This window comes from Drosophila innubila (genome assembly GCF_004354385.1).
Source record: "Drosophila innubila isolate TH190305 chromosome 3L unlocalized genomic scaffold, UK_Dinn_1.0 0_D_3L, whole genome shotgun sequence".
NCBI lineage: Eukaryota > Metazoa > Arthropoda > Insecta > Diptera > Drosophilidae > Drosophila > Drosophila innubila.
The window spans coordinates 6443542-6455925 of record NW_022995376.1 but is presented as its reverse complement, the minus strand read 5'-3'; the positions used below and the strand labels follow the sequence as shown (position 1 = coordinate 6455925).

The following is a 12384-nucleotide window of genomic DNA, read 5'->3' as shown; positions in this document are numbered from 1 at the left end:
TGAATGCGAATGTGAATGTGAATACGTGAGTTCTGCAAGTTATGTGCGCGTAAGTGAATGAAATTACCGTAAGGCATTTAAGCAATGCAAGAAGCGGGCGCTTCGAATAGATACATAAATGACAATGCCAGACAGGCGACTTGCCCTCTTTCCCTCTCTTCTCCTTAACCCCCTTTAACACATCTCCTTCTACCTCAGACTGTGTCAGCCACAAAACGTTTAAAGACGCTGCTCAGCACTTGGCATAAAAATCCTGTCAGATCCTGAACTCCAGCCTGCTTGATGCTGTTGCTGTTGCCGCTCCTGTTACTGCCACTCCATCTGCTCTTTCTCTTTCTCCACCTTCTCCTGTTCCTCCCACTTTGGGCCGTAAGGCGCGCTTATCGTTTTGACAGGAATATCTGCGCTTTCTAAATGCCAACGCCGTCCTTTATGATGCTGCCGCTGCGCTTACGATTGAGTTCTGCCTTTCCCTCTACGCCCTTCTACCTTTCTTCCTCCCCTTCCTCCACCCGCAAAGACTCAATGCCATGCCGTAAAAACGTGCTGTGCCTGGTTGTTACTTTAATGGCTTTTACTCCCCACGAATCCAGAGTCGTCAAGCGAATTATGGAAGCTGCCGCGTCGCGTCGTCATCTTACTTCCCTCCCCTCCCCTCCCCACCCCCCTCTCACTACACAGCCACTCCTCCCTCCTTTGCCTGTTAGGTCTTTGTTTTTCAGCACTTTTGCGTGCCTGCGTGTGTATTTAATAGTCTGTGGTTTGACATTGACTGCCTGGTTATACTACCTATATATATATATATATTTAGTTAAGTATATAGTATATATCTTTTATATTGCGCATTATGCGCCTACTGTTTGTAATCTGTTGAAAGCGCTCTGTGGTTTGACTTACCTGCCATTTCTTCTCCATAACACCATGTCTTCCTCTCGTTCTCCTTCGATTATGGTGTCAAATTTTAATTACTCAAATTACAACTCGGCTTTTAATGCCCGCGTCTTACGTTTTGTGCCAAGTTGTCAACATTGTCAAAGCTCCTGGTCATTAAACATCCTTCAGCTTCCACCAACAACGTCCAACAGTCTCCTGTCCACAGTTGTTTCCTGCTTTGAGTCCAAAAAACACAGGCTGTGAATTTAAAGTCCCTCTTAAATAAGATAAACAATTGACCTAGTCCAAGGGGAATGTAAGACGTTGGCCATTTCGTGACTGCGGATGCCCTTTAATTGCAAAATAATAAACAAAGCTCTAAGGCTAAGAATGTTGGACTTGATTTAACTCAAATATTGTAAGGTGTCTGATTTTTTGGATTCTGATGGGCTAAGACTCTAAGCTTTAGGAATTTGATTTGAAAAATTGCTGAGAGAAATACATAAGTATCTGTATACAAGTTTCTTGTTACTTACTTAATGATAATATGTTTATTTATAACATAAAAAAACATAGAATTGTATTTACCGAAGAGAACCTTACGTTCTACTAGACTTCAAACTTTCATAACTTTGTCAAAACTAGTCCGATTCCCATGCGAAATGTCATTTTGATCATTATTTGGTCTCTAAATTTTTTTTGCATTAAATAATAATAATTTTTCAACAAAAAATAATTTTTCGATTTTTTCGTTAAATATCATGTACTCCCCCCTTTGTTTTTTTCAAAAAAATATTTTTTTCAAAATTTTAAATCTTGAGTTTTTACTTTTACTCAACTCCTGGTGTCCCAAATAGTATAAAATAACACACTAAATTTGATTCTGAGAGGGTTCATTTTATCGTCAAAAATCATGCTGAAAATGAGAAAAAATTTGACTTGCAAAGTTGTTAGTCCACAAATTTACTAGACTTCAAACTTGCATAACTTTGGTAAAACTGAACCGATTTTCAAACGGAACGTCATTTGGATCATTATTTGGTCTATAAAATGATTCTTCATTAAAAAATAATTATTTTTTAACAAAAAATAATTTGTCAATTTTTTCGTTAAATATCATGTACTCCCCCCTTTGCTTTTTCGGAAAAAATATTTTTTTCAAAATTTTAAATCTTGAGTTTTCACTTTTATTCAACTCCTAGTGACTAAGTTAGTATAAAACGACACTTTAAACTTTATTCTGAGAGGGTTCATTTTATCGTCAAAAATCATGCCGAAAATAAGAAAAAATTTGACTTGTAAAGTTGCCAGACCAAAGACTTACCGGACTTTAAACATGCATAACTTTGTCAAAACTAACTCGATTTTCATGCGGAATGTCAGTTTGGTCATTATTTGATCTCTTAATTGGTTCTGCATTAAAAATAAATAAAAAAAATTTTTTCGTCTTCTGTCCTACAACATCATGTACTCCCCCTTTTGTATTTTCGGAAAATATAGCTTACTATTGTTATATTGACACATTTCTCAAGCAAGTATTTTCTGTAAACGAATTCCTTGCCACAAATTCCAGCGGCCATTTCAAATAATAAATTAAAATTGAATCTCACTAGTTTTCTCAATTTGATTTATTAAATTTATAGTCAGCTATAAGCTGCATAAACAACCCTTTCAACTTGCCATTATTAATTTATTCTTATCGATTTTATAAACGATTTGGAATGACTGAGTTTATCTGCCTGGCTGCCAAGTCTAGGCTTAAAAATTATCAATAATAATGGTTAGACTTAGATGAAGGGAGTGGGTAGGCTGCTGCAGGGGCTGGAAAGGGAAGGGCAGGGGGTTGGTTAAGATGCGTTAGTCTCTTTTAATATGCCTAGATTGACGTCGATTATGCACGCACTATTTATAACGCGCCTTTTGCTTAGATCCTTGCCATGACGTCTGTATCCTAATGAACGCCTTTTTTTTTATTTATTTTTTTTTTGTTGCCAGCATACGCTTTACGTTGTTGCCACGCTCCAAGTTGCCCCTTCATCCGCTCTCTCTCCTCTTCAAGTCGCCGCTTGCCACCCATTTCGAATTTTGCGCTGACATTGATTGATTATAAATCGGCATACATTGCAAATCTAAAGCGCACACAATAACAAAACGGCTGTCGCTATTGTTGTTGTTATTATTATTGTTGTAGTTGTTGTTGTAGCTCATCCTTTGTGAATTGTTGGCGCTGCGGTTGCCTTTGTTTGGCCTGTGACAGCTTTTAATCTAGCCGAGCACGAGGCACTGCAACAACAACAACAACTGACAGACAGACGTACATATTTGAAAATCACTTTAGTTCATATTCGGACAGTGCCTGAGACTTTAGCCAGTTGTCATTCACTGTAGTCCTCTAATGGGGCTGCGGTCCAGGGCGCTAATGATGCGGTTTTCTCAGCGTTCCGTGTTGACCTCAGCTTAGTGGGCACCCCAACACAAATACGGACAGACAGACAGACGTACAGACGTACAGTAGAGCAGTCCAGTCAGACCTTACTGGGAGTAAGACTCACAACGTTGCGTATACGCAATGTCCGATCGAAAATTGTTGTTGCATTGAAAAACTGAACATTGATGGCACGTTTTTTGATTTCAATTGCTAAAGAGTGTGAGAAAGGGAGAGCGTAAGATAGAGAGAGAATGTGAGCTCGAGTTAGGCATCGCCTTTATGTTCTGTGCTGTCTGGCCTATATAGGTTGCTTGGCGCCATTTTACGTAGCAAAACAAAAGTTATGGCCCAATTTTGTAGCCGCCATCCGCCGCCCACTACCCCCCAAAGGGGGAGGAGCAGCAGAACAGAGTTCTTGTAACAAGTGGGACATTTGCCAGTTGCTGTTGCTTTGCCTTTGCCATTGCCATTGTTGTTGTTGTTTGTTCTTGCTGCTGGCAGCAATAAAAACAAGAAAAAAATGTTTACTTCGCAAGGCGCCATCCTTTTTTTTTTGCTTACCATTTTTGTTCTTGTTGTTGTTGCTATTTCTACAGCTTATTTTTTTTTTTTGTTTTGCCTTTATGCCTTTGGCTTGGACTTTTGCCTTTTGCTGCCCGTGTCCAAGTTTTATGCGTAAATCGGCAATAAGTATATGTGTACATAATGCGATACATCCTTGTAGTGGAAAAAAAAAATGTGACCCAACTGTTCTATGATAATTTTAAGCAACAGCAACAATTTACAAAGCACAAACAACAACAAGGACATCGACAACGACAACAACGACAACGACAACCATCAGCCAAAGTCAATTACGTGGCGCTTTCACAAATCTTTGGTTAACAATCGTGTGCGTAGGCATTTTGTAGGGCGGCATGGGCGTGGTGCTTTTCTATTTCAGCCATTGCAAATTAATAGAGAATACACTCGGAAAAAATTGTTGCCCTAAAATTAAAGTAAAGTTGGTTTTCTTACCAAAAATGTATGCTAATAAATTCCTTAAAAATTTATGAAAAAAATATTTTATTAGGTTATACATTATATTGTCTAAGCTATGTTGTGTGAAAATTTCAGCCTCCTAAGTCTTATGGTTTGGGCTGTGCAATGATCAGTGAGTCAGTCAGGACAAAGATTTTAATATATAATTTAAATTTTTCATTCCCTTTTTGCGGTAATTCTTAGATGACATAGATATTAACCTGCAAGTTAAATTTTTGACTAACGACTTTAATGTAAGGAGTCACCTAAATTATATTGTTAAAATATAGGTTTATTTTATTTTTTTGTTTTTCTATGTGTACACACTCTTTGCGTATGCCTCGCATAAAATGTAATGTCATAAGTGCTGAACCTAAAACACTCCGCTTAACATTTACCACTCATATCGTTTGCTACGTACTCGACGTAATAGAAAAGTGCCACCCCCTCTGCCAACCACCCAACTACCCAGCCACCCACTACAACCCCTACTCCTCTAGTTCATCAGTTGTTGCCTCTGCTTCTTTTGCGTGTGTGTGTGTGTTTTTTTTGGAGGGAGTAAGAGATGCGGATTAGTTATGCTTTTGGTTCCGCCTTCCTTTTACGGAGGGATGGAGGGTTGGTTTCGTCTTTGTGCCCAGGACTATGTTTAATTCCCTGGTTATGCATGTATTGTAGTTTCCTTTCTATTTAACAGCCTGCATTCATGAACGCACAAATTGGCAGACAACGTTGAAAGCTTTGCAGTCATACTAACTGTTGCGTCCTGCCTGCTGGCGAGGGGAAGCAGAAAGAAAGAGGAAGAGAATTGCTTATTTGTTTGCGCCAAGTCAGCAACATCAACAAGCGTTTCCTGCAGCAGCTGTTGTTGCTGTTGCTTCGTAACATACTGTAGTGTGTCTTCAGTTAATAAGTCGAGTATATGATGATTCAGTCTGACAAACCCCTTTTCATAATATCACACACACTATTCTTCTAGTTATAGAGATTTCAGAGTGTGTATGTGTGTGTGTGTGTGGAACAACTGAAGCATCTAATTGTGCATCGTCAGGTTAAACCACAAGAGCTAAAGGCAAAATCCCAGCTAGCCAGCCTACTACCAAAATACGCAATTTGGCAATGGTTTCGCTCTTGTTGCTTGTTTAGAAGATCCCCAGCAATGAATAGCCAGCTTAGTTGCAGTCCCAATGCCACATCCTCTAGCTTTCAGGACTCGTGTTAAAAACTGAAATTAGGGGGTGTCTTTTTGGGGGTGTGTGGGGAGCATCGGCTTTTGGCTTGACAGTCGCATTAGTGTGCCCTTCTTACGCGCCATAAAATTTAAAAGCGAGCAAAGCATTTTAGCTCTGGTGCAATTTATTAGGCCAGCTCATCGCGACGCGTAACAATTGCCTTCATCTGTTGATAAATCCTTGGCATGGCACCAAGTAAATTGAAAATATATATTCTGTGTGTGTGTGTGTGTGCTCTCTCTTCCTCAAACCAAAAAGGTGGACCATGATTCTGGCCACCGGTACGGCAATGAGAATGTGCAGCCAACTGTGTCGCAGTTCTAATTATCCACGCACATGTCTCTACGTTACAGCGAAGACTTTGAGCTGCTTGGCTTTAAAATGGGAAGCCAAAAACGCTAGCAAGCGTTTAAGTCAGTGCTTCCCGGTTTTGGCGACAATGGCTGATGCTACTGAGGTATCGAGCGCGCTTCCGTTTCTGTCTGTCTGTCTGTCCTTGTCTGTCTTTTATGCAACTGCATTGGCCGCCCGCTGCTAACGGCATTCAAAACAGGCAGCCAAACAGACAGAAGCCAGTTGCCATCCAAGCCAAGCCAGCCATCCGAGCCATCCAAACCAGCTCACCAGCTGTGCAGCTGCCTCCGCATCCAAAGTGGCATGAAAGTTATGAATTTTAAACATTTTCTGCCAGCAAAAAACGCCCCTGCAGCCATATCCATATATATATATTCCGTACAGTGTCTTTGCAAAACTGCAGATTTATAGCATACGAGAAACTACAACTCTGTTTAAGGCATTTTTACGCAAAAAAAGGTACAAAAATTTGTAGAACTTTATTATTAAATTTACTCAGTTTAAAAACTCACACAAGAAATACTTTTCACTATTTACGCTCACGTTTCATTTGGAATTTGAATGTCGATTTTAATTGGCCGTGCTTGAGGTGCGCCAAATGTCCACATCCGTTTGCAGGCATTTCCGGTATTTGTAATTGGTCAAGCCAATGGAATACATGGGATTGGAGGCCTTGTAAAAATGCAGACCACGTCCGATTTTGATAATATAACCATTGCTCAAGCTATAAATATATAAACAAGCAGTGATAAGATAGTCAATAATTTGTTGCGGTCAATTGTTATCAGGTATGCTCACAATATTTTTCGATCATGCAGGGAATCTTCGTACTTGATATAGAAAGCAATATGTCTGCGTTCCAGATCAGCTTTGATTTGTCCCATATTCGTCTTTTGCTGCTCATGGTTATTGGTGTCTTTTTTGGTTACAAGTCGGAAATATTTAAAGTGCGCACAATTTGTTACAGCCAGCTCCAGGAATCTTATGAGATTTTGATACTGCCGGAAAGATCTGTTAATAAACGCAGCTAGTTGATAATAAAAAACTAACCTGATAGTTTTGGGTCATGTAGGGCTCCTCCAGCAGTATCTCCACCGTTTGATTCGTCATATATTTGCCAAATATCTGCACATAATCATAACCCGTGTCGTTCTCCTCGATCGATATGTGGGTAACCACCTCGCCGAGCATTAATTTGCCATTGACACGAGCTTTGATGGCATCTGCTCGATCCATATACTCCTTGATTCGTGTGAGAAATCCCTTGCGCTTCTGTTCATCGGGTTCGCTGCTGACAAATGACATCAGCTGGGCGATACCATCTTGATAGAGCGTCTGCGCCTCCAGAATTCGACCACTCTGATCGCATTCGACGGCGCGTATCAACAGTTCCTTGGCTTGCAGTGCGGCAGTCATGCTGATTGATCGATCGATGCTCTAACACATTCCTTTAAGATAATCTCTCAAAATTTCTATTAAAATTAACTATTTAATTATATGTAAATAAAGCGATTTTGCCTGAATTCACATTTGTTTTGATTCCAAACAAAAGACGCTGTGGCTGCAAGCACTGTTGCCACCCTGCAAAATTCTCCGATCTGGCAGCATGTACCACTTTAATCAAATTTAGCTATTTTTCGGATACTTTCCAGACAGAAACAGCAATTTATATCTCTAAGAAAGCAACAGGTTAAAATTTTTAGCTTATACTTAATTAAAAAAATTTTAAAATTAATATGAAAATAAGTTAGATTAAAAGCAGTTATATAAACAAATTATAAAAAATTAATACTGAATTTAAATACCGGAAACGGTCACGAGTTGCTTGTTGTGCATGCGATAAACTGGACAGTTGGCATTTGAATTAGAATTTGAGTTGAGCTATTAAAGTTAGCATTCCAATGTCATAAATATTCAGTTTTCGTTTTATGTTTATGCCACTTACAAGCAATTACCTGAAAACGAAAGCGTTTTATCGTCAGCGAACAGTCGCCCAGTCGAATAGTCAATACCTATCTATCCCTGTCGTCCTCTTTTTGTCGTCTCCCCGGACACTGAATACTCGTAAAGAAATTGAATTTCACTAAGCCAAATATTAATTTATTTGTGTTTTCATTTCTTGCGCATTGGCAGGTGATTGACCACCAGGAAGGAAGCTTGTGTTGGGAGCTCTGAGCCATGCTGTGTGGCTTTGCGCATCCAATCGAAATCGAACTGGCCCTGAAAACATTTCCTGCTACTGCTGCGCGTGTTATTTTTTCAACTTCTTTCTTTTTACTTTTTTTTGAGTGTTTGCCGTCCAGTATTTTTATTTATGTCATAAATTTTAAGCCATTTGGGAGCTGCGAACGTGAACGCGGCGTAAGGCTTCCTGGGTGAATTTTAAATGTTTTCATAGCCAGTTCCCAAAAAATATGTACGAGTATCTGACAGTATTTGGCAGCAGGAATCTATATATAGATTTTATACATAGTTAACTAGACTTCCAACTGCCAACTTTGTCAAACTTTGTCAAATTTTGATCGATTTCCACATGGAATGTCTCTTTGATCTGGATTTGTTCTCAGATTTATTTCATTGGTCAAAAAAAAAATGCATGTTTGAATTTCAAATTTGCTCACTGACAAAAGCTGACTGAGAGTCTGCGAAAGAAAAGTGTTGCATACTTTGGGGCTGACCAAATAATACGAGCACAGCAGTAAAATTGTTGCTCTCTCTTTCTGTTGATGAAATTTTATATGTTTTTTTTTTGTTTATTTTGGTATAAAGAGCTACTCAATTGTCACGCTGGACTAACTTTTGTTTGGAATTAGCTGAATTGTATCTTGTAAAACACAAATTCAAGAGGGCTAAAGCCAAAGCCGTTCAGTCTTCAAGCCTAGAGCTCTTCCACATGTCACCCAATAATGCCCTGTGATGTGCGAAGCCACTTGCCCAGGGATGAAGTGGAGGCGGGGATAAACAAGAGGAGGGGTAGGTGGAGGAAGTGGGTTTGGGTCTGCTTACGTCTCGCTTGGGCCGGGGGCAGCGGTTAGCTCATATTACGGGTATCTTGGCGCCAGCTTTTTATCGACGATTATTTTCCTTATACTATTTGTGAATGTATGTATGTGTGTGTGTGTAAATGTTGTTGTTATTGTTGTGTGTTCAATATTTGCTTGCTACTGCTACAATTCTCTTTCTCATTCAGACATTGCTTCCTTTTTTTCCGCCACTTTTGCAGCCTTTCTCGTTGATTTTTATTTGTTTCTCTTTCAATTTATTTTGCCATTTCGTTTTCCTTTCTGCTGTCATTGTTGTTGTTGCCATTTTCATCGCTTTTATTACAAATACAAGCAGAGAAATATCTTATATATATATATATATATATGTGTGTATCTGTGTGTACACACTGACACATGTGTGAAGCTCTAACATTGTGTGTCCTTCACAGCCGCTGTGCGTGTTGCTCTCTCTCTCTCCCTCTCCCTCTTCTCTCTGGGTGTGCGTGTGTGTGCGTATTTGTGTGTGTGTGTAAGTCTGTTTGTTTGCTGCTAAATGTGCGCTCAGTCCGCCACTCATTTATGTCGTCGATGTGCCAACGCCCCACCCACACCTCATTCTCTCTCTGTCTCTGTCTCACTCTCATTCTTCAATCACATGCTTCACCCCCGCTGCGACTGCGACCCCCCTCGTAATTTCCCCCTGCTTTGGCCCAGTTACAGCTGCTTTAGCTTGTTCGTTAACGTTCAGTTTTTCCACTTGATGCTATTTATGTTTGCTTCCATTTTTCAAGAAGGATCAAAATTTATATTGGCTAAAAAGTCCCTCGAGAGCTTTCAGCTTTCCTCACACATTTACAGATGTAACAAATTGTAACACAATCGTAACTGTTTACTCTGGGGCTGACATTATTCCAACACCCCCCTCAAAAAATCATAACCTTCATGAACTTTATTTTTTGGCCCATCCTTAACAAGAAACCGTAAGTCAGTTGGCCAGCGAAATCAGCCCAAGGTATGACATTCGGCCTGATATGATGCGTTTGCTACTTTGGTCCTTTTGGTCCTTTGGTCCTTGGTCCTTGGTACTCCTCATACTCATACTCATACTCATACGCTGTGCCAAGCAATTGAATTGAGCTGCAATTGTTTTGATTTTTGGCCCCGGGGTCTTCGTTTTATCCACACAATCAAACACACACACTCAAAGAGAGAGAGAGAGAGAGACACAGGAGCATAACCATCTACAAGCTGGTCATATCCTTGACGTATCCTGCCGGGCACTTTCGTATTTATCGCCGTTAGCTCGTCAAGTGTGGAAAATGTAATAAACAATTGACGCTGCTTTATGGCAACAGAAGAAGAAACGGCAGCATCTCAATTTACGAGCATTATTTTTGGTCGACTTTCCTTTAAAGGTGATGTGTCCTGGTTGAGTCCTCGCTTTCGATCCGTCTGGCGTCTTGGCCTTTGTGTCCCTTTTGTTGCGCGTCAGTTTCCAAATTAAGCACACAAATTGATGATGTTAACAATGACGATACCAAAATTGACTTGCTGCATGACTGGCAAACAAGTTTTTGGCGGCCAAAGCGAAAACGCACAGAACCAAGGCAAAATTGGCGAACGGAAAAGCGTAGAGAGCTGCGGGCCATTGTGGCCAGCAACAAACGGCTGGGGAAAATGAAAATGAAAATGGAAATGAAAATGGCAATTGGCTAAAGGGAATGGGAATGGGAATGACCAAAGGAGTGGGAGTGGAAGTGGAACTATCGCAGTCATATTTCATATTTCGAGCAAAATGGCTTTAATGTTTTCACATTTGCTTTGTTGGCTTTGATGGACGCTCAACCTATATGACTGTTGCCACTCCCCAACCGCTGTATCTGCCCATCCCCCCCCTCTGCGTTGGGATGCCGCAGTCAGTGGCTCGACAAATCAATTGAAAACTGACAGTTGTGACTAAACGGCGCATATTTCCTTGACATCTGTGTGGGAGTCTGTGTCTGTCACACACACACACACACACACCCATATATGCACTCTACGTGTGTGTGCATGTTTCATGCATATTTCTGTATTGGATTTCAGTCCATTACGCTCAGAGTTTTTGGGTTGGAATTGGATATTGGCTTTTTATATATATATATATATAAGTGGATATGGCTGGGGCCTGTTGCCTGTTCTCTATGAGTATTTCGTTCATTTCTGTTTGTTTGTTGTTTGCTATTGTATGCCGTGCATTAACGAAATTCACGCACGCTAGAGTCTAAGAAAATGTCAGGAGCTTGATTTATCCTGTCCAACGCTGCGTGTTTGGCCACAATCAATCGATTGCCGACCGGCTGTTTGTAACTGTCGTTCAGGGCGTGCCTGTAGGCTAAGGACGAACTGCCTGCACCTAGAAACAGCAACAGCAATAGAAATCAACGAAACAACAGCAACAATTACGTATCGGAATAGGCATTGGAATATACTGTTAACCGAAGGCTCAAATAGACACGGCCTAAAAGGCAACAGCTGAGCGCACAGTGTGCGATAATTAAAATCCGTTACGCGCCCTGTAATTAGTTGCATAGTCTAAAGCACAACTCCAATAACAATTCCACGCAACTCGCAACGCTTCATTTCCATATCCGGCTGCTCTATATGCTATCTAGTTTTATGGACATGTGCGTAAGCGATCCGTGCGAAAAATGGGCGCTTCGCGGCAATTACCTTCAATCCGAAACAGCTCGAAAAAGATTCATCAGTCGTGATAAGCGCGTGGGGTTTCAGTCAAGTTCTTCAAGTTACCGTCTGTTACCGCCTACGCACCTTTTCGCGTCATGCAAATCAGTTAAAGCCTGGCCAAGGACCCACCCATACTCTGTCAATTCCCTCCTCTCCCCTCCCCACCCCTCTTCTTCTTCAACACACACACGTGCGTAAGGCCTGCTAAATAATGTGATTTGACCAGACCAGAACAAACCAGACCAGACAACACCCCCATTTTTGAGCATATGCGAGGGAAGTTCTAAAGTCAGCTAAAATCTCTCGGTCATGGATATAGCTTAATAGACATTTGGTTAAGGTCACTATAGCAAGTTTTCTGAAAGTGTTAAGTTATTGCAACTTTTTCAATAAAATAAAATTTTTAGCGACCTGAGAGAGAGAGAGCTTTCATTTTTCTGTAAAACATCATGGCAAATCAGACAAAAATTTTGACTTGTAAGACTGGATCTAAAGTGTGATCAACTTCAAACTTGCATAATTTTGTCAAAACTGGACCGATTTTCAAGCGGAATGTCATTTTTATTATGGTTTGGCCTCTTAATTCATTCTGCATTCAAATCCAATTAATTTTGTAAAAAAAATTATTTTCTTAAAAATATTGGGTTTGATGCCAAGGGTCCCCCCTTTGATATTTTGAAAATTAAAAATTTTAATTCTCAAGTTTTTACTTGTAATCGACTCCTTATATCGTATTAAGTATAAAACAACACTTTAAATATGAGTC

The 12384-nt window shown here is 40.2% G+C and overlaps 1 protein-coding gene across 1 annotated transcript; it reads right to left on the bottom strand.

Moving 5' to 3' along the window:
• Positions 1-6349: 6349 nt before the first annotated feature.
• On the bottom strand, positions 6350-7449 carry LOC117787255 (MIT domain-containing protein 1). The gene is made up of 3 exons (XM_034625737.1): positions 6958-7449; positions 6706-6905; positions 6350-6631 (listed from the first exon to the last, which is right to left on the bottom strand). The coding sequence occupies exons 1-3, from the start codon at positions 7321-7323 to the stop codon at positions 6478-6480; spliced, it is 720 nt and encodes a 239-aa protein (XP_034481628.1). The 5' UTR covers positions 7324-7449; the 3' UTR covers positions 6350-6477.
• Between the last annotated feature and the right edge of the window lie 4935 nt (positions 7450-12384).

Coding starts and splice junctions, on each gene's coding strand:
- LOC117787255 (XM_034625737.1), bottom strand. CDS start 7,323: ATGACTGCCGCACTGCAAGCCAAGGAACTGTTGATACGCGCCGTCGAA. Junction 6,906..6,957: donor ACATGACCCAAAACTATCAG/GTTAGTTTTTTA, acceptor TCTTTCCGGCAG/TATCAAAATCTCATAAGATT. Junction 6,632..6,705: donor CTGCATGATCGAAAAATATT/GTGAGCATACCT, acceptor ATATATTTATAG/CTTGAGCAATGGTTATATTA.